This window comes from Notamacropus eugenii, chromosome 5 (genome assembly GCF_028372415.1).
Source record: "Notamacropus eugenii isolate mMacEug1 chromosome 5, mMacEug1.pri_v2, whole genome shotgun sequence".
Classification (NCBI taxonomy): Eukaryota; Metazoa; Chordata; class Mammalia; order Diprotodontia; family Macropodidae; genus Notamacropus; species Notamacropus eugenii.
Window position 1 is genome coordinate 229,402,500 of NC_092876.1, and position 22,438 is coordinate 229,424,937.

General features: G+C 37.6%; 1 protein-coding gene across 9 annotated transcripts in view; it reads right to left on the reverse strand.

Moving 5' to 3' along the window:
- STK39 (serine/threonine kinase 39) overlaps positions 1 to 22,438 on the reverse strand; it is a 320,433-nt gene that overhangs the window by 228,548 nt on the left and 69,447 nt on the right. For all 9 annotated transcript variants that reach the window (XM_072612215.1, XM_072612214.1, XM_072612213.1 and 6 more), the window contains one exon: positions 14,437 to 14,549. In XM_072612215.1, coding sequence (XP_072468316.1) covers positions 14,437 to 14,549 — 113 coding nt within the window. The remainder of the gene's footprint in view (positions 1 to 14,436; positions 14,550 to 22,438) is intronic.

Genomic DNA, 22,438 nt, shown 5'->3' on the forward strand with positions numbered 1-22,438 from the left:
GGCTTCAAATTTCTTCACAGAATCATTCATTCAAACTATGAGAAGGAACCAACTGCTTCAACTTTTTTTTTTTTACTATGTAAGAACACAATGCCAAAGGCACCAACAGTCCCTGGAAAAAAAGGTTCTGTGTTTTTTGTTTTCAAAACTAAATTAAAAAACAAAAGAAAAATTTTAGACTAGAGGGGCTGCGCTGGGCCAGTGGATGCTGTAGTTAACCAACCGGGATAAATCAAAAGACAGTAACAAGTTTTGCCCTTCAATAACTTGAAAAATATGCATCATCCCCAGAAAATCACTGTAGTTTTATTCTCTAAAATAACCAGAAAACCCAATATGACCTTGCTACTTCACTAAGATGGAAGTAAAGGGGGTAACAAGCAAGAGAAAGAGACAAGAGAAGAAAGTTTATCAACAGAAGAGCACTATGAAAAAAAGAGAAAAATGGAGCAGAAAAAACTGTCTTGTTATAAAGGAGGCAGTTCTCAACTGATGTAAGGTTGCCAGCTTCCAAAAACCATAAAACCACTTTATAAGGTGGTGTCAAGTGATATGAGTAATACAAGAGTTATAGGTTAACCCAGGGAAAGATCTCACTTTATATAATTGTGTAAAGAGTATAGATGCAAAGAAATGTGACATTGTCTATCATGTAAGAGTTGGGACAGGGCAGGGCAAGGCAAGGCAACAAGTGTTTACTAAGTGCTTTCTATGTGCCAGGCATCATGCTAAGAGCTAAGGATAGAACTACAGGGAAAATACAAGAAAGCTATAAAGATTTCTACTTTTTTCTTTTGAAAATATTTAAGGGCAAAGACTGGACCTAAGATTTCAATGTTATAGTGAATTCCCAGATGAGGAACTACCCTCCATCAATGTAGGTGAGCACCTTCTCTACTCTTTACAGAAGTACCTGGAGTACTGAGAGTTTAAGTGACGTGCCCATGACTTACCACCAAGAAACTCACAATCTAGCAGAGGGGAAAAAAATACAAAACAAAAGCTTTAAAAATCACATAAGATATAAATGACATTTAATGGCAATAATACATATCACAAAAACTGTATATGATTGATTTCCAAGTAAAAAATGCCAGGCAATAAGTTTCTGAGATGTGAGCAAGGTCAGTACAGGCTGCAATGATCCAGGAGGAGTTGTATTAAGTCTTTAATTATGGATAGCATTTGAAGAGGAAAAGAAAAAGAGAAATTCCAGGAGGGAGGCAAGATGTAAATAAAACCTTGAGGGATGAAGGACAAGTTGCATTAGCAAGACAGTAAGTAACTGGAATTGCCAATAGTGGAAAGGCTCAGTTTACTAAGAAATTCAGAATTAGCCTACAAAGGCAGACAGACCAGACCAAATCAGAGAGGACCTTAAGTAGCCAACCAATAGGATATGAACTTTTAATTCTTTAATCAGTCCTAAAAACGAACAACAGACAATTTCTTACCAGGGACATGACCCAATCAAAGCAATGCTTTAAGAGTAATTAGTCTGACAATGCTGTGCAAGATATATTGGAGGGGGAAATCTAGATGCAGATAGCACTTTGGAGGCTGTTAGAATAATCTAAAGGTCTAAATACAGGATCTCTAAGTGTCTCAAGACACTCAAGCTCCCATTCAAAAGAGTTGCACTTTCTCAGAGGTCCTCAACAAGCAACTGCTGGCCATGCCACCTATTTAAGCCAAAGCAGTTAGCTGGCAGTGCCCTGAAGGTTACTCAGGTGGCATCAGTTTAATCTCTTAAATCTCTAAGACTACAACTTGCAGAGAAAGTGTCTATGTGTATAAGCAAGAAGGAGTTTCCTTAACCTAGAACTCCCTATATCAATGCAGTCACAGGTCCATCTCCACGTAGATGAAGAATACACATTACATTTATAGTCTTGGAAAGTTGTCTAGAGCCCTGGATAAGTGACTTATCCAGGGAGACATACATTCAGTATGTGTCAAAGGCAGAATGGGAACCTAGGTATTACTGGAATAGAGACAATTCCATTCCACATTACCTCCAACTGAGAAGCAGAAAATCATTAAACAAATCAAGTTATTTCTGTAGTGGAATCTGTCAAAGCAATCTTGCATGATAATACATGCATAAACTATGTACTTTGTTGGAGCAGAGGCTTTATGGCTACATTTTGCTCTACCAAGTCAGAAGTATTTGGGCTTGGGGGAGAATTGATATAATAAAGAAGTAGTTTGGTTTTTGTAATGTTCCTTACCATCTTAAGCATTTCTGACTCTTTTCTTGAATAAAGTATTCATGATATATACAAGGCATGAAACTTATAAACAATCTACAAGCCTTGGACTGCTTCCCTTTCTTAACACCGGGATCCTTTTTTTACAGCCTTCCTTCCTTGTGTCCACTTCATAGTATCTACTTCTCAGGTTGTTCTAAGGAACGCACTTTGAATACTTCAGAGTAGTATAGAATGGGAGTTGGTTCATCTGTTCAAAAAGAAGTCACCAAGTATTGGTTTGGAGAATCTCATCCAATTCTCCACAGAATTTTGCTACAAATGGTGGTCCATAAAAGTTGCACTTATTTTCATGGTGATCATATCGCTTAAATTTATTATTATAAGCATTACAAAAAAAAAAAAGAGATGAGATGACCAAATACCCCGTGAAATGATATTTCTGATTGTTTTGGGGCACAGAATAAAACCACCTCCTCCAGTGTCACTACTGATTTAAGGAGAACTTAGAAGCTATCCTTCCATTTGGCTACCATTCTTTTTTTTCTCCTTTCATTTACAGCGGGAATGTCAATACACATATGAATCAATTCCTCTATATTAATGCTCTGAGTCTTGGACAAAGGTGAGATTTGAACTCAAATCTTCCTGACTCTAGGTTTCCCCATTGTATCTCCTATAACACACTGTCTCTAAGACCACACTGCTCCTCTACTGAAGGAGTCCTCCAGAAATACCTTCACACCATGACTACTGGCAATATTTTGTGAGTGATGGGTGAGATTTTATCAAGAGTTCTTTTGTCATTAACGTACAATTTAATGTAAATGTATGGTTCCAATAAGCATACTGTATCCAAAATATGAAAAGGTCCTTTGACAGGCTGGATCTGGAAAGAGGGATGAATTTCCCTTAGCAACTCAAAGAATGCCTACTAACTTCTTATCATCTGCTTTGGTAAAGGGAATACCCTGACTAATGAAATCAGAGATGTTCACAGTACTAAAGAAGTGTGATATTTTTAAAGTTCTACTGAACTAAGTGTACCTTATCACCTTAGCAGAACAGAAAAACTGTTAGTAAACCACTGGGATTTCTGACTTTTTGATGGAGGTCAGTAAGAAAACAGAATTCCTGCCATGAAAAACCACTTTCCAGTCAATACTGCTGTCTACTAAGTGTTCTACTATGTAAGATTTTTATGTTTGGTGTTTGTGTGTTTGTTTGTACTAGATAGGCCCTTTGGTGCAAGAAGATCAAAGGCAGGAACTTTGTCTACCAGTGGAAACTGGCACCTGTCCTGCAACTTATGGTCTAGAAGGTCTGCTTAGGAAATTGAGATGTTAAGAGATCTGCCCAAGGTCACAGACACAGTATGTGGCCAAGATGAGAATTAAACCCAGGGCTTCCTGACTGTAAGGCTAGCTCTGTATCCACTAAGTCATACTAACTCTCAAGGGTTACTCATTAAATAAAGCAGAATCCCAATTAGATGACTTTAAAGGTCACCCAGCCAGTCTGCAGCAAAGCCTGGGGTAAACTAGGGTCTCCTGACTCCTAATCAGTGCTCGTTGGATTACTACAGGCTGCAGACCTTGGTGGACACATAGCCATAACCTACAAATACTTTTTCTAAGTTCCAAGAGGCAAAACATGTTAAAATTCAACTGAACATAAAGGTTATTTCAAAATGAAATCAATTACATATTCTTTCGATGCAGAAAGTGGGGAGAAAAGAGTTCTCCTTGGCCAAAGGGCCAGGATTTCACATACTAACGCATCATTCCTTCATTCCCAACTATAGCTAAGTCCCAGTAGTTCCTGTGATATTTGACTGCTCATGAAAGTAGAAAAGAAACAGAATTACAATCACTGGGCAACAAAGATAAGGACGTGGTACAGTACATGAGAGTGGACTTCGAATGATAAGATTTCTGCATCTAGAAAATGAAAGACTGAAAGGGAATGATTAAAGTCTATAAAATCATGAAGAACTGACATTTATATAATACCATAAGGTTTGCAAAGCACTTTACCTAATTATCTCATTTGAGCCTTATGACTGGTGTTACAGATATTATCATTCCCATTTTACAGATGAAAAAACTGAGGTTGAGATATTAAATAACTTGCCCAGAGTTACACAATTATTAAGTGTTTCTTTCAATCTCAACCTTCCTGACTTTAAATTTAACATTCTACTACATTTGAAGCTATAATGTGAGTAAGCAAAGATCTGTGTCCTAAATTTTAGCATAAAAGAGGGGGCATGCCCTGATGCATGAAAATGACAAGTTTCCTCAGGGCAGAACTGGTCATTTTTATTTTCATATCTCTTCAGCAGCTTGGTAAACAACAGGCACTTTATAAATACTTGCTGATTCAAGATGCTGCAAGCGGAAGGTATATATAGCTTCAAAAAAGATTTAGATATAATTCAGGGTAATAGAACCATTCATAAACAGAAGCCAAAGATATGTGGAGTTTACAACTGACATAGAGTATACCATGATATTTCAGTGCTTTTTGGTACCATTTGCAAAGAGAATAATACTAAAGGAATAGTTAGTCTGACTTAGCCTCACAATACAACTAATGATAGAGAGAAAGAAACAGACAGAGAGAAAACACACCAATTCTCATAGCTGGGCACTATCTACACTAAATAAGAGTCTTTCAAAAATGACATACTAAGTTACTGGGCTCTATTCTGATAATAGGACAGTGAAGTAATCAGAGACCTAGATGTGATAAGGATCACTGGAAAAGAGGTCAAGTAGACATTTTTCCAATACATAATACTGTGATTAAAGATTAATTTGGATTAATAGGCATTTTTAAATGTAAATATTCCCTGAGAGGGTCAAGTATGACTGATAGTCATTTACTTCTTAGTGTAAATCACTTCAATCAAAAAATGGACTACTCATTCTGATTTCATTTCCTAATTATCACTTAGAAGGAAGGGAGCTCTAAGCTACCTTGTTTATAAGGAGAGGCTGGAAAAAAGAAGATGAGAAGGTGCTAATGACAAAATTTTTCTATTTATCTATTTTCTAACATTTATCTATTTCCAAAATCACCTCTAAATATCACGATTATTCCTGATCTAGAGAGATCATTGAACATTTATTAACGAATTCATTATATAAATCCTTATTGAATAACCCTACAGAAGCTGTATAATTACCTCCATTTAAAAGGCTAGCCACAAAAATACATAAGGAAATCATACAATATGGCCAGAAATTATAGCACACTTATGTTTTCACGTCTATTCAAAGCCTGGCCATCAGAGCAAAAAATGAACATTCAATAATAATGACAATTATGTTGTATTTTAAAGTTTGCAAAGTGCTTTAAATATATCATCTCACTTGAACTGCATAACAACCCTAAGAAGTGGTTATTAATATCCCTCTTTCATAGATAAAAAACTGCTACTTAGTGGTGCTGACCAGGTCCCTACACAGCTACTCAAGTGTCAGAGGTAGATTTTGAACCCAAATCTTCCTGCCTCCTGTGCCTAGTAGTCCAGCATTCTAGCTACTACTTCCTCTCCAACAGAATGCATTCATTGGGAAGACTTTATCTCTGTGACACCAATAAATACATATGCTTAAAAGTTTTGGGCTAACTCATGGCATCAAATGCGTAAAGGTTTATGGAAAAGTATAATTTCATCAAGGTAAAAACCTTCAGGCAATGGAAGAATAATTAATAATAAAGCATTGCAAATCCCTCTTTAATCTGATGAGTTTCATTAAAATTTACTTAGGTTTATTCAGCACCAGTGATGTCATCTAATCTACTTACCATTGCCATCTCTTTCACTCCCTTAATTCTAAAGCAAACTGGCATTCACTCTTGTTTCAAACTTGTAAAGCATTTTTCCATAAGTGCCAGCTTCTGGTAATGTTAGCATCTGTTGACACCTTTTATTTCTTTACCTCCTTCCAAAAAGCTACTTAGTTCAAAGTCTCTTCTTTGGAGTTTGGTTACCAGGTTCCCATTTCAAATGCCCTCTCAGTGTAAGAGAGAAGAATATTAAAATTATGGTGGAAGGAAGGGGGGGTCAGTAGGGGGGATCAGGAAAACCTTAAAACCAAATAAATAGGTTATTTCCTTCAAATATCATGATTTTCCAAAACAAAATATATTAAATAACTAAATTTCACCTTTCTACACAAAAGCTTCAAATTGAAAAGCAGTCAAACTCTGAGTTTATGACTTAATATTTTTTTTCAAGTTAGAGAAATCCTCTCTGAGGTGCTATTAAAAGAATAATGATCATTTTTCTACAATCTCAACTCTTCTAAGTAATCCCAGACTACTTCTGATACAGTTAAAAAAAAAAAACCCAGCATTCAAAGATTTTATATCAGGCTTCCTCAGCAACAATCACTGATCTACTGTAATAGTCGCTTTAAAAAAAAGAAAAAACTCAAGTGGAGGAAGTTATCTATGCTAGATAGCTCAAATCAGGCCAAGGGTGAGCAAAAGGTTAACATCAGCACAAAGTACCCTGCCATGACATAACACCCTCAGTAGTCTGTGACTCCAGCTACCATTGTTTCTTATAAGAACAAAGGCTTCCAGTTAACACATGCCACAGTTTGCAAAAGGATCTAGTGCACTGACCTGGAAAGAAAAAATCCACATATTAATCCTGTATATAATACACATACGAGGAACGAAGGGATTACTAAGATACCGAATGCTCACACACTGTCCAAACCTGAATCCAGAGAGAGAATTATATTGCAGGCAACTGCAGTATTACAATTTAAAAAGCAGGCAACCTGGCATGATGCAAAAAAATCTGGATTTGACCAATGAAGTGAATTCCACATCTTTTATTTGCTACCTGAGTTTCCTTAGGCAAGTTATTCAAGCCTTTGGATCTGTATCTCCTGAAAAATGCCACAGTTTAAATTCCATGTTGTTATTTTTTTTTAATTAAAGATTTCCTAGGCCTAAGTTCATTCAGTCCCTTTATGAAAGTCAAATAATGGCTTGTTTTCCTGTTGAAAAGGTTAAATATAAAAACATGCCAAAGGTTATAGAATGTTTATACGTTTGACACTATGGATCACCCTTCTCTCTCCTCCTGGTCACATGACTCCTTAGTCATCTTCTCCTGGCTGAATCACTTTCAAATCAGATTGCTTCTTCTCAGTCTCCTTTAATTTCTTCTCCTCCACGTAACACCAACTAACTGTGGGTGCTCCCAAGATCTGTCCTAGATCTCTTTTCCTCTAAAATTTGTCTTGGTAATAACTTTGTCTGATATATCCCATTAAGACATGCAATCCCAGTGTCTCTCACAGATTTCAGTCCCCCATCACCAATTGCCTAATTAGACATTTCAAACTGGACATTCCAGAAACATCTAAAACTGAACATGTCTAAAACTGAACTCATTATCTTTCCCTCTCAACCCTCTTCTCTTTCAAACTTCCCAATTTCTATCAAAAGCATTACCATCCTTCCAATTTTCCAGATCAATAATGTGGTATCATCCTCTACCCCTCACTCCTCCTCACCCCATATGTCCAAATAGTAAACAAATCATGCAGTTTCTACTTTCACAACATCCTTCTCATCTGACCCCTTGTCTCCACTTGAAAAGCTGCCATATTATTTCAGGTCCTCATCACCTCTTGATTCCTAAATGGTGTCCCAGCCTCAAGTCTCATCCCACTTCCATCCACCCTCCTCACCGTTGCCACAGTATTTTCCTTAAGTGCAGTTCTTACTGACTGTCTTCCTTACCTAACCAACTCCAGATTGAAAATACAGTCCTCTGTTTATCCTCCCAGCCCCAATCTACCTTCTGGTCTCACTAGATGTTATTCCCTGTCCCATACCCTCCCATTCTGCCATCCCTTCAAATAGGCCTTCTCTCAGCCCCTCACATTCCATTTCCCATCTCTAAGACTTTGTCCCAGTTATCCTTCGTGCCTGTAATGAACATCCTGATATCCAGCTTACAAAGTCTCTCCTTTAAAATGCAATGCAAACATCTTTTCAAGCAGGAAGCCTTTTTTCAATCTCCCAACTGCTAATACCTTCCCTCCCCTATTACTATGTATTTAACAACTTTATATTTATTAACTTTATATTTATTTATACTGTGTATACTTACAGATTTGTTGTCTCTCCCATTACAATGTAAGTTAAGTAAGGCTAGAGATTGGTTCATTCTTTGTAGCTATATTCCTAGCACCTGGCACCTAGTAGGCCCTTAATAAATACTTGCTGATTGACTGGTTATAAGCTCCTATCATTGTTTCAAAATTTTCAGAAAAACTTCTAATTTTTCTGATTTGAATAAAATGCAAAGGATAATACATACATATACACATATACATACATATATATATATATATATATATATATATATACATACATATATATATATATATATATGATGCTCCTCACACTATATGATGCAGAAACAAAATTATGTTGCTAATGAAATTAATACAATTAATACAAATTAATATGATTAATCAAAAAATCTTCCTCATGAGAGAGGTTTGAAGGACTGCTAGGACAAGCTGCTGTATACATCATCAGATACGGACCAGTGTATACATCAGAGATTTCAGCTTAACTGATTTGATCAAAACGGAGGGTTCAAGCTGGGGAAGGATGAGGGTTTGTCCCCCTCAATATGATGGTGATGTAATCACAAACATCTTTTAAAAAACAGAAAGAACTCACAAAATTTACAAATCTCAAAGCCTCCCTCTCCTTCCAAAGCAACAAAGAGCTCCCGTTGGAAGGAGACATTGACCCTAATCAGACAGGGCCACCACAAGGGCTGTCTTCTGCTATACTTCCTGGTTAGAATCAATAAAAAGGAAGGACACATTCTCCTTTGTGACCCTCATTAGGGTATTCTTGTCTTTCACACATTCTGAGGTCCATCCACACTAGCCTTCTTCCTCCCAACAATTTTGCACTAGCTATCCCCACACTTAGAATGCTCTCCCTCCTCACCCCTCTACCTCTCAAAACCCCTTGTCTTCTTCATTCAGCTTGACTACCACCTAATCCATGAAGGCTGTCATGATGCCCCTATATGCTGCTACCTTCCCCCTTTAAAAAAAAAACCCTTACCTGTTTGTTTTTTGTCTTTTATCTTTGTATCTTTAGTAGGCTCTTAATAAATTATATTTGGTTGATTGATTAGGGCCCATACCCTATATCAGCACTACTATTACCTATTCAAAGACACAAGAGGGAAACTAGCTATGATAACAAGCTTCAAGAGAGTGAAAAGTGTCTAGTAAGTAACAGTGACTTGACAAAGGTTGACTGAATTGAGAGGAAACAAAAAGGCAGTCCAGAAAGCTTAAGTTGCAGAAAAAAACCCAGTTTTCCATGCCCTGGGAACTCCCCCCAACACCTTCAGGTACAAGTACCAAAAATGCCTTCTCTAAGAATAAGGGATAGCTTGCCCTGTCACCCCTTACACCAGGAACACAAGGCACTCAAAGCCCCAGGCAGCGAGGTACAGTGGAATGAGACCCTGGGCTCTAGTCCCTACTCAGCTGCCTGCACATTTGTGATCCTGGACAAGTCCTTTAAGCTTCATTCTCCTATTGTGGAAAACGAGAAGCCTGGACCAGGTGACCTCTAACCATCGAGCTAAATCTGATCCTTTGAAAAAAAAGCAAGCAGACTCAAAAGTGAGGATTTCTGACTTCTGGTAATATCAAAAAATAGTCATCACCTACAAAAACATTACCTAGTAATGAATTATTTTAAAATATTCCAAACAATTGTGAATCTTTCTTTTCCCTACTAGGCAAAGTGGCTTTGAAAACTGGAAAAAACAAAAAGGAAATTATTACATCTGCACTGATCAATGGCCACCATGCTCATAACCAGCAGAGAACAAAAGACACAGGATAATTCAATAGGGTAAGTATGTAAGTTTGGCAGCCCCAAGAAAAGTAAAATTTTGAAGGCAGTTTGAAACATATACAAATGAAAAATTAACACTGGATTATGGAAACCCTTTCTCCTTAATCTGAGTTGTAACCAAGCAATCTGTTGTTTCTATCCCAACAAAATCCATGCATTATGCTGCCTAATTTAAATTACAAGACCAAGCAGATCTGGAAAACTACAGCTTTATGCCTGAACTCAACCTAAACTATAGAGCACTGTAATTAAACCTGAAATAAAAGCTATATTCTGAATGGAGACAAAAAGCTCTTGTTAATGACATTTCATTCCCAGTACAGAACATAACAAAAGCCTTCTTCATTTGGAGCCAAATGTCATTATACTTTCTAACTTGTTTGGAGCTGCTAGACTAATATTTGCACTGGGATTACTGTTTTAGTAACTAATCAGTTAACTCCTCCCCTGCAGTTTTCCAGCATTCTCATATAAATGGCCAGAAAGAAGAAAAAAGAAAATTGGCAGGCATAAAGATGACTATATTTATGAGATTAAATTCTCAAACTCTTCCCAGCTTGCTAGACAATTTATAACCAGGAGCCAAACTGTTTATTTAATACTGATTTATTTCAGGAAAATCAATTGTTCTATCAGTCCATCTATTTGTAGGCACTAAGATGAACACTGGGAATACGATAAAAATGCAAAAACAGTACCATCAACTTTCATACCCACACTGAAGCACAGGATTGCCTATAGGAAAAATAAGCCAAACTATTCTCAGTAGCCAAATCCAAGCTCCACACCAATTAAAGACACACGATGACTCATAAGTCTTGTGAGCCAAGATTCTGGATAGAGAGTCCAAAGGTCTAGGTTCAAGTCCTAATTCTGCTTCTTACTATCTATGTGATCTGAGGTAACATGAGACTTCTGAGTCTCAAGTTTTCTAATTTGTAATACAGAGAGACCATCCCCTGCCCATCTCACACAAGGTCATTGTAAGAAACAAGTCAGACACATGAAAGCATCTGTAATATGTGTTTTCAGGACTTTCCTCTTCTTTCTTTTTATCCTCTTCCTTTAGACCCTACTCTCAGCAATTCAACTGTCATCTCAATGAACATGAATCACAAATGTTTACTTGAAAGCCTTGACTTCTTCCTTGAGCTGTAGACCCCAGTTTCCAATTTCCTGCTAGGTATCTATACCTAGAAGTCCTACTGACACCACAAACTCATTCTCTTTTTCTCAGAACACATGCTGCTTCTTCTAACCTTCCTATTTCTGTTCCCTCTCTTTAACACCCTTCATCCAACCAGGTGCCAAGTCTGAAGAATCACAGAATTGCAGAGGGCAGAAATGATCACACTGACCATCTAGTTTAATCCATACCTTAAAACAATCAAGTCCTATTGATATACTGTAAATTAACTCTCCATTAGAATGTTTCCTTTCTATAGCTACCACTACCACAGATCAGGTCCCAATAACCTCTCTGATAAGACCACTATACTAACTTTCTAGCTGGTCTCTTTGCCTTTGTTGGCCTCCCTCCTCCAACCATCTGACACAATTATTCTACATTAATCCAGATAATAAATAGTTGCAATCATGTCACTCCCATTTTAAAAAAAAAAACTTTAAATGGTTTCCCACTGCCTAATAAAAAGCAGATTTCTTAGATTGAGAATGAAGGTATACTAAATTGAATTAGGATTCAAGACCTTCTTGGTCAGAGAGAAGTCCTGTAAGCAGCTCTGCAGACTTAAGCTAAGGCCTACACATCCTAAATTTATGAAAGATCCAACCGACATCATTCCAAGCTTATCATCCAAATACTCTACCCTCCTGCCACACTAAATGCTCACTACTTACCAAATTCATCCCACCCTTGCCTAGACATACTTTCAATTTATCTTCCATGCTTGAAATCATAGAATTGGAAGGGATCTTGGAGGCTATTTAATCAAACTGTAACTAAACAGGAACCAGCTTTTTATGTATGCAATAATGACCATCAGCAGCTCCCCTGATCTGTTCTGGTTGGAATATACCTCAATGAAGTATACATGGAAACATGCATGGAACCCCTGGTCATTTCAGGGTTCTATGTGCTGGCTCAGTGCTAAAGACTAGGAGGTATATGACACAGCTATCCTTACATCTACGTGTCAGCAGAAAGGCAGAAGGGAATTCATCAAAGAAGACTAGACACTGATTTAGGTAGAAATACCCCCTCGGTAGACTCTAAAAGAAAAGACAACTTCCATTCTCACTTCTCACACAAGATGACCACACACAGAAATACCAGGCCAAACACCTGCCAGAGGATGAATCTTGAGGAAGTCACATGGATACTGCAGTCATAGTAAAGGTGAAATATTTATGCCACAGTCACACTAAATTTCCCATGTTTTAAGTATCAAGCTTCTAGAAGAGTAAAATAGGCAATAGCCTATTCTACAGCCTATAGCATCATGTTTTATGTCTTTTTCAAAGAAAGCTTTTGAGCTTTTCATGTTTTTAGTATTTTTTCTTAGTCAAAGAAATAAACAGTTGTGCTGTACTTATCTACACTGTACTTTGAATAACTTTCTACCTTTCGGGAAGACCTCAAATAAAGAATAAAACCTAATGATTTTTCTATGAGACACTAGAGTGGGGGCATAAAAATACAGAAAGTTCCAGAAAGAGCCTGGTCCCTTCCTTTGGAGTCCAAGCTTCCCTAGAAATGAACCTGGCAGCCATGTGATCTCAAAGATAAGGGTCCTTCAGTGAGAATGAGTGAGCAACCCAGGTTCCCTGGGCTCAATGGGCCTATAGTTACATTCCCAACATCCCTAAGGTGGTCATCCAGCCAGAAGACTTTAAGTGGAACAACAACAGCTCATTCAATTTACAATGAACTCTAACTAACTCTAAAAGATTTTCTGTCTTATATCAAGCCTAAATCTTCCTCTCTGCAACTTCTATTACTCTTAATTCTGTCTCTGGGGCTAGGTAAAATAACCAAATACTTAAAGGATAAACATACACACAGACACACAAACACACCCACGTATATATGTATATATGTGTATGTGTGTGTATGTACATGTATATATGTACACGCACACACGCGCGCACACACACACACACACACACACACACACACACACACACACATACTCCTCCTATCAAGTCTTCTCTTATCTAGGCAAAGCATCCCTGGTTACGTAGATGAACTTCATGACACCATCCAGGCCTTCCATCATCTTGACCACTCTCCTCTGAATACTCTCCAACTCATTCACATCCTTCCTAAAAGGCTATGTCTAGAACTGAGCATAATACTCAAGATGCATTATGCCTAAGGACTAGTCCTATAACAGAGGCACAACTGTAGCTGTCTTAGTGTAGCCTAACATCACATTAGCTTTTTTAACTACTATATCGCTTTGCTGACCCATTTTGAGCTTACAGTTCACTAATACTCTTCAATCTTTTTCTGATGAACTGCTATCTCTTATGTCCTCACTATCTTGAAGATGTAAAGAGGATTTTTTGGACCTATGTGTAAGATTTTATATTTATCCCTATTAAGGTTCCTAAGCTTCACTGAAATTACAGTGAAATTTCAGGTCCTGACCAAAAAATATCTGTGTTTTAGCCCAATGTTCTAGTCTGTAGAGATCTTTCTAGATTTGAATTGTAGCATCCAATATGGTATCTATACTTTCTAATTTTGAATCAACAGCAGATTTGCATTCTACTGAAGATCTTTTAGTGATTCTAGAATTTTGCCAGGTCTCCAGAAAGCCCACTGACCAATAGTATGCAATTTCCACCCTCTTCTCCCTTTTTAGAAATATGTATATTTGTCCTTCTCCTGTCTTGCCTCATTGTTATTATCCTTCATCTTTCAAACATCATGGAAAGTATATCCTTACCCACCTCTACTTGTTTATGATCTACTAATCCATCTACCCCTGGTTCTAACTGATGTACTCAATTAGATTATAAGTTCCTTATTAGAAGGGACCAAGTTTTATTCACCTCTGTATTCCCCAACCTAGCACAATATTTTGTATATAACAAGTTCTTATAAAATACTTACTGAATTTAATTAAAACATTATAAATGTTAGGTGTCCTTACCATACTAATTAAAAATTTGAGGGGAGTTTCTAACTGGCTTCTTAAGAAATAAATGCTTCAAAACTAATAGACCCAAGTTGCTACTCTCTTTTCCAATCCATTTTATCAGTTCAGAAAAAAAACATAAGAGAAATAAATCATCACTTGTTCCACTCATGTTTACTTACTAGTAGTTCATCCATGCTCGTCTGGCATTTTTCTAAGTTGATGCGTTTTATTGCTACTCGTTCTTGACGGGGTTTGCATAGTGCAGCCTGGACCACAGCAGTAGCACCACTGCCTAAAAGAGTTAACAGAGAAGAGTTTACCAAGCAAGAAGCTGACTGGTTGCTCTTTTAATCTTTGTTAGCATTTTTATGAACAGATATATGTATAAACAAGCAATCATATGGAGAAGATCCCAAATGCTACCTTTTACATTTCTAAAATTATAAAGATTTTTTTAATACTAAATAACAATAGACAATCATAAGTTATTCAGAATTTTGGAGAAAGAGATTTTTAAAGATATAGCTAAGAAACTCTAAATCGCAAAATTGTTTGGAAGCTACAGGAAAAGTGTATAATTTACCTTGTAACTGCTGTAGCCATGCATTTGGGTTTTTTCCAACATGAGTTAGAGATAGATCACTACTCATGAGGATGCCATGCTATGAGATCTTAAAAGCTTAGGAGAAAGAAGATAAGAAAATCAGAAGAATGAAAAGTTAGTATGAGAGAACACAAGAGAAGTCTAAGAGAAAAGGTGCTGCCAGAAGACAGAATTCAGAAACTGATGAGCTAAGCAAAACTGATAGGCAAGTTCTGCCTCTCATGCAGGGAGCTCTCTGATTAGAGGTGACTGCTGTAGCTTTGGAAACTGACTAGAGATGTAGCTCAAAGAGATCAAAGAAAAAGGGAAGTGACCTATTTGTGTAAAAATATTTCTAGCAACTCTTTCTGTAGTGGCAAAGAATTGGAAATTGAGGAGATGCCCATCAGTTGGGGAATGGCTGAACACACAGTAGTAGTATAAGATTGTGAGGGAATATTATTGTGCTATAAGAAATAATGAGCAGGATGCTTTCAGAAAAACCTGGGAAGACCTATATTAAGTGATGCAAAGTGAAATGAGAACATCATCTACAATAAAAGCAATACTGTAAGGATGATCAACTATGAAAGACTTAGCTACTCTAATCAATATAATGATCCAAGACAACTCCAAAACACTCATGATGAAATATGCCATCCATTTCCAGGGAGCGAAATGATGAACTCTGGTGGGTTGTTTTTTTTCTTCACTTTAGTGTCCTTGCCTTTAAAAAAAAAAACAAAAAAAAACCATGGCCAATACAGAAATACATGATAGCTAGGTGGTGCAGTGGATAAGTGCTGGACCTGAAGTCAGGAAGACCTCATTCAAATCCAGCCTCAGGCCCTTATTAGCAAGGTGGACCTGGGCAAGTCACTTAACCTATTTCAGCCTCAGTTTCCTCAAGTGTAGAGTGAGCTGCAGAAGGAAATGTCAAGACACTACAGTATCTTTGCCAAGAAAATCCCAAACGGGGCATGAAAAGTCAGACAGGACTGAAACGAACAAACAACAAAATATGGAAATGTTTTGCATGACTTCATACGTACAAGGGGTTATCATATTACCTGCCTTCCCAATGGGGCCTGGGAAAGAGAGAATAGCGAACTCAAAATATAAAAATCAAATGTTAAAATTTTTTTAAAAGAAAAAAAATAACCTGACTGGAAGAAGCAGCATCCACCTGGTGAAAAGCTGTCTGAGCTCACTACGCTTTAGCATCATCCACAGAACTTGTCAGGGGGAAACCCCTCAGGGGCATGATTGCATTGCCTTCTACTACCTTCTACCTTAAAGGAAAATTCTCCTCCTAGTACAAAGGGCAGACCTGGGAAGCTGCTTGTCCCTAAAATGGCTCAATACTGCTTCCAAGTTCAGATAAAGGAAGAGACCCGAAATCAATAACCCTTAGGTTCAAGATTTCAGTTTCAGGGAAACAGTACAAATGCTGCAGCTTATTAACAGAACTTAACACTACCTCAGTGGCCCAAGAGTAGTAGAGAAATAACCTTATCTAGCTGTAGAGCAGAGAGGCTCAAAAGAGAAAGAGATAACATATGGTGCAGATCATTTCCTAAAAGAGATTTCTGACATTCAGGCCTTTGGTCCAAAGTCAAGAATAGCCTTGGACACATGGATTTCCACACTCATGTGACTTAACTCTAAGCTTCAGTGAACACTCACTCTCTGGGATTGGGACTCAAGTTTATGGATGGACTATTAAAATTTGAGTGCTTTCATGTGCTAGTGAATAAACATGATGATTATTTTTGCTGTTCACACACATACACACACACACACACCCCTCACTTTCACCCTCACTCTCACCCTCATCCCCTCATCCATACCAGTGTTAGACCTATGACTTTGATAGTTGAGTAGTACCCACATGTCCTCCCTAAAGGTTGGGGGGTGGGGGGGAAGCACATGGGTAAAAGATGTAACTCTAGTCCAAGGGAGAGGGAGTCTAAGAGGAAGAGAAAGGTATCCACTGCACACCACATTTTTTTTTGCTATGCTGCAAAGTATACATTTCCAAAGCAGTACCATTGGTTACTTTGAAAACCGAAAGCTCTTAACATTGCCATCAGTTTTCAAGTCATTTCCAACTTAGAGTAAGGTAAAGAACAAGGACTAAAACCATAGTTTGACTCTAAGTAACCAGGAAAACTTTTTTAGTTCACTATTTCAGGTGGCTGTGAAATGATAGCCACATACATTTTTCAAGGAGCACAATACGGCTGGATACCAATGTTAAACGTATCTTAACAGGATAACAAGCAAAAAATCTTCACCAAGTTCATTATTCCTTTTCAGATATATTCCTTGAATTGATAGATAACAGACATTTTCTGGGTTCCATGCCCTCTTCCTTTAATTTTTGCTTTTTCCTTGCTTTTGGAACCTAAAGAATATAACATCTATTTTCTGAAATTTCACTGCTAGTTATTCAAACAAATCAAGTTCACTCAGAAACGACCAGAGAAAGATGTCTCATGAGAGAAAGAGTTTCTCTCTTATCTTTGCATTATTTCTAGTGCCTAGAATATGAATAAGTACCTCATAAATAATAAGTTAATATTTATAAAGTACTTTAAGATTTGCAAAGTGCTTTACATATATTATTTTAACCATTTTTCACAACAACCCTGGGAGGTAGGGGCTATTATTATTGCCATTTTACAGATGTGGAAACTGAAGCAGGAAGAGGTAAAATGATTTTCCCAAAGTCACACAGGTAATAAACGTCAGAGGTAGAATTTGAACTCAGGTCTTCAGGACTCTAACTCCAGCATAATCAATCACTACATTACCTAACTGCCTCAATAAATGCTTGTTGAACTGAATTGCACGTTCATAGTCTTCTGGAACTGAGATCACTAAGTTAAAAATGTAGACAATGAATTAAGTAACCAGAGTTCTTGCTCTGCCACTTATTTTTTTTCAGAAGGCAGGTCAATTCCTCTTTGGACCTCAGTTTCCCCATCTCTAAAATGGGGGATTAGACTAGATCAAGGGTTCTTAACAAACAGTATGTGGATTAAAAAAAGTTTTGATAACTATTCCAGTTAATTTCTTTGTAACCCTGGTGAGAGCTGGAAAGATACAGGAACCCCAAGACTGGAGTGCCTTGTGTGGGCCATCCTGGAAAAATTCACAGACTCAAGCATTCTTAAAGTCAAAGTGGTAAAGATTTATTACGCTTCTCAAAGGGCAAGAGTTCTTAAGAGTTCTGCAACCTTAGAGGGTACAGTTAAAGTTTATACAGGATATTCAATAGTAAAACATGTGCCAAATATGCTAACTAGGTGATTCAGGGCAGGATTAGGGAGTGGTTAAGGAGTAGTTAGTTCTTAAAGAAACATGCACTTTTAGTACCTACTACACAGGCATTTTACCCAGAGTTCACTGGGAAATAGTCCAAAGAGGACTAACCTGGAGGTGTGGTTTTAGGCCTGAAATGTCACTAAGTCAACTAACAGTCAAGGCTAACTGAGAAATACCCAGGCTGCTCCCATCAATGTCTTGTTAGACAAGATAAATGTAAGGGAGTATACGAATGTCTAAGTCTAGGATACATGTGATTGGTCAGTGAGTAGTAAATATCTTTGTGACCCAGTACACAGCTGGTTCAGCCAGCATACAGTTGATTCAAACTAATAAATTCTACAAGTGCAGCTGGCTACTGTATCAAGAGAAATGTAGGGCAGCCTGTCCTTGGGCTGGGGAGAAACTGCCTGGGCAGTTTTCAGAGGAAGAAATTAAAGCTATCTATAGTCATATGAAAAAATGCTCTAAATCACTACTCATTAGAGAGATGCAAATCAAAACAACTCTGAGGTACCACATCACACCCATCAGATTGGCAAACATGACAGAACAGGAAGATGATAAATGTTGGAGATGATATGGGAGAGTTGGAACACTAATTCATTGCTGCTGGAACTGTGAGTTGATCCAACCATTCTGGAGGGCAATTTGGAACTATGCCCAAAGGGCTACAAAAATGTGCATACCCTTTGACCCAGCAATACCGCTCCTAGGACTGTATCAAAGAGATCATAAAAATGGGAAAGGGACCCACATGTACAAAAATATTGTACATATTATGTTACATATAATATATATTATATATTATGTATATATTATATACAATACTATTATATTATATAATGTTTATTATTATATATTATATACAATATTATTATAATATATATAATGTATGCTATATATTATATACAATATTATTATAATATTACATATAATGTATATTATTACATATTATATACCTATATATAATATATAATATTATTATAATATCATAAGTTATATATACATTATATATGTATATATTACAGCAGCTCTCTTTGTGGTGGTCAAGAAATGGAAATCGAGGGGATGCCCATCAACTGAGGAATGGCTGAACAAGTTGTGGTATATGAATGTAATGGAATACTATTACGCTATAAGAAAAGATGAACAGGAAGACTTCAGAGAGGCCTGGAAGGACTTATATGACCTGATGCTGAGTGAAAGGAGCAGAACCAGGAGAACTTTGTGCACAGCAACAACCACAGTGTGCAAGGAATTTTTCTGGTAGACTTAGCCCTTCACAGCAATGCAAGGACTTAAAAAATTTCCAGTGGACTCGAGGCAAAATACCTTCCACATCCAGAAAAAGAACTATGGAATTGGATTGCAGAATGAAGTAGATCATTTTCTCTTGTGTTATGTTTTGTTTTGTTTTATGGTTTCTCCCATTCATTTTAATTCCTCTATGCAACATGACTAAGGTGAAAATGTTTTTAATAAGAATATGTGTAGAACCTATATAAGACTGCACGCCGACTCAGGGACAGAGGGGTGAAGGAGGGGGGAATACTCTAAGATATATGGAAGTGATTGTAGAAAACTGAAAACAAATAAATTAATTTTAAAAAAAAGGCTAGGGAGAAATGTGATTTTAGAGAGAAATATGATTTTAGAATTGAGATTCAAGCACGGGGACTCAAGCACCCCATCAATCCTACATATTTTACTGTATGCCTTAAAAAATATTATTCTGAAAAAAGTTCCATAGGCTTCACTAGACTGCCAAAAGGGTCTATGAAAGTCACCTCGGCCTAGGTGACCTCTAGGGTCCCTTTTACTTCTAACACGCTCTTATTCTAGGATGCATTCTTTTAACTTGATTTACCACTTGCTGCCATCTGCTTCATCTTACTACCTCTCTAAGAGAAAGTCTTATCAGAAATATTCCTTTATCTTTATGCACTCTCACTATGTGAAAGGAACACCCTGTACTGCAAACTGCTAAATCAAATACCCATGCCATCAAAAGAGCACACTAAGAGACAGATGTTATGCATATAACTCACTGTGGTCATTCCTTTACAAAACACACATGTCCTCCTCTCTCCCTTTTAAGTTTCTTAAGGCAGATTCATGTGATGGCCATATTATGGGCAGGGGCACAGATTCATCAGAGCTATAGTCAAGCTGGCACCAACAGCCTTGCAGCTGGGGGAGTCTTCTACTTAGGTCAAAGGAGAAAAGCCAAATAATTGAATTTTCTTCCAGCATTGTTCTCAGTCACAGATTTGGAGAAAACTGAACAGTAAAAAACTTGGGAGAGTAAGGAAAACAGTCTCTCAGCAAAGTGTACTTAAATTTCACCAATGACCTGAATAAGCTACATTACCTGGGAAAACCTGACTTGTTAAAACATTTGGAGGTCACAGACCTTGCCAATGAAAGGCTGCACTTGTGTATAACTCATCAACAACCATCTGATAACAAAGAATAGCCTGGGGTTCTGATTCTAAGAGAGATAGTCAGAAAGGGTGTAGGAAATCAAATTGGAATGAATATAATTAAACTCACCACGGACCTCCAGCTATATCTAAGGTGGTAACAAAATACCCAGTCTCAATTCACTTAATTAAGGTAGGAGGAATCCAAAGAGGGTGGGGAAAACACAAACTCACAGGAGAAGGAACAAGGAATTATGGAAATGAGTTAAGGGCATTTAAAAAGCCTAATCTACACAAGTTAAAGGTGTGTTGAAGGATACAGATTTATTTTATATTATTCGACATAAATTACAGTAGAGTTTAACACTAGGTGATAGACCTTGCTTTATCCAGCAAGTATGTTAGATGCTGAGGAGTAAATTCAACCACAGGTTCAGTCAGCATATAACATGATAAAAACCAATGGATAAAGGCCAAATGAAAAAAACGCCCCCTCTCCTCAAGAAGTCTACTATCCTAATAAGGGATACAACATGTGAACGAAAGCAAATACAAGAAAACTGAAGGAGGAAGACAGAACTAACAATTATCGGAATTGAGCTGTAGAAATGTGCTGCTGAGTTGAGCTTTGAAAGAAGGCTAAACGTTAGTCTGGGTAAGGAGGGAGTTAATTCCTGGCATGGGTGGACAGCTTCTACAAAGGTCTCCAGTTGAGGAATTCTGGGAAGAGCAACTAGGCCATGAGGAGGAAGAAGGCAGCTCCATCTCTCCACTTTGGCTGATGGAAGGAATGAGTCTGAAAATGTAGGCCGGAACCAGACTGTGAATGGCTTAAACTCCTAGAGTTTATATGGTTTCCTAAAGGGAATAGGGAACCACTATGATTTCCTCATTAGGAAGGTGGCATGGTTAAGACTTGGGCTTTAAGCATAAAAATAAGGAACTGGAGAGGAAAGGGACTGACACAGGCAGACCACATTTAGGGGCTACTGCAATTGTTCAAGCTAAGGAGAGTCTGAACTGTTGTGCATGAGAGAAGGGGGTGGACAGATGAGAGACTAAGTGGAGACAGAACTGACAAGACAAGATGTTACGAAAGCAGAACTAGACATTTGTTTGCCAAAACAAAATTTCAAGTAGTCCTCTTGAGAGCTCATAGCAATTTTCAACCAAAGGACTTCAAAGTATATATACATTGTAGAGTTGAAAACACCAGACACTGGAAGTTCAGGATTCACAGAATCACAGATTTATATGCAGAAGGAACCTTAGAGATCACCAAAGTCCAAATCTTTCATTTTTATACGTGAGGAATCTTTAGTCCAAAGAAGAAGATCTGCCCTAGGTCACAGAGGACATATGTGGCCACCACTCCCCCTCCTAATTTGCCCGAGGATGCTGCTCAACCAGTGACTAAAAACCTCTCCCACCCCAAAATACATGCTGACATGTATGTGTCATAAATGTACCCAGGAAGACAGGCAATTAAGACAGGGCTACCCAGAACAGAGAAACCAGGACAGAAATAGGGGAGACTTATAGGAGCTAACTGTTTATTCCTTAGTACAGAGTTAGGGTCTATTTGAGATTCTGCCACTAACTAGTTGCGGGGGAGGGGTTTCATTTAATATCTCTGAGCCTCAACTTCCAAAAATCTATTAAATGGGAGTAACATTATTTCTGACCTATCTACCTTATACAATTGTTGAGAGGGTCATGGGGCTTTAAACAAGAATGAAAACTTTTTGAGCTTCTCAGAAAAGTATAGGAAAACATATATTATTAAAGTAGTACAATCAGGCTCTTCAAGATTAACTGGTTTGGAACTGAGTCTTTTTTAAA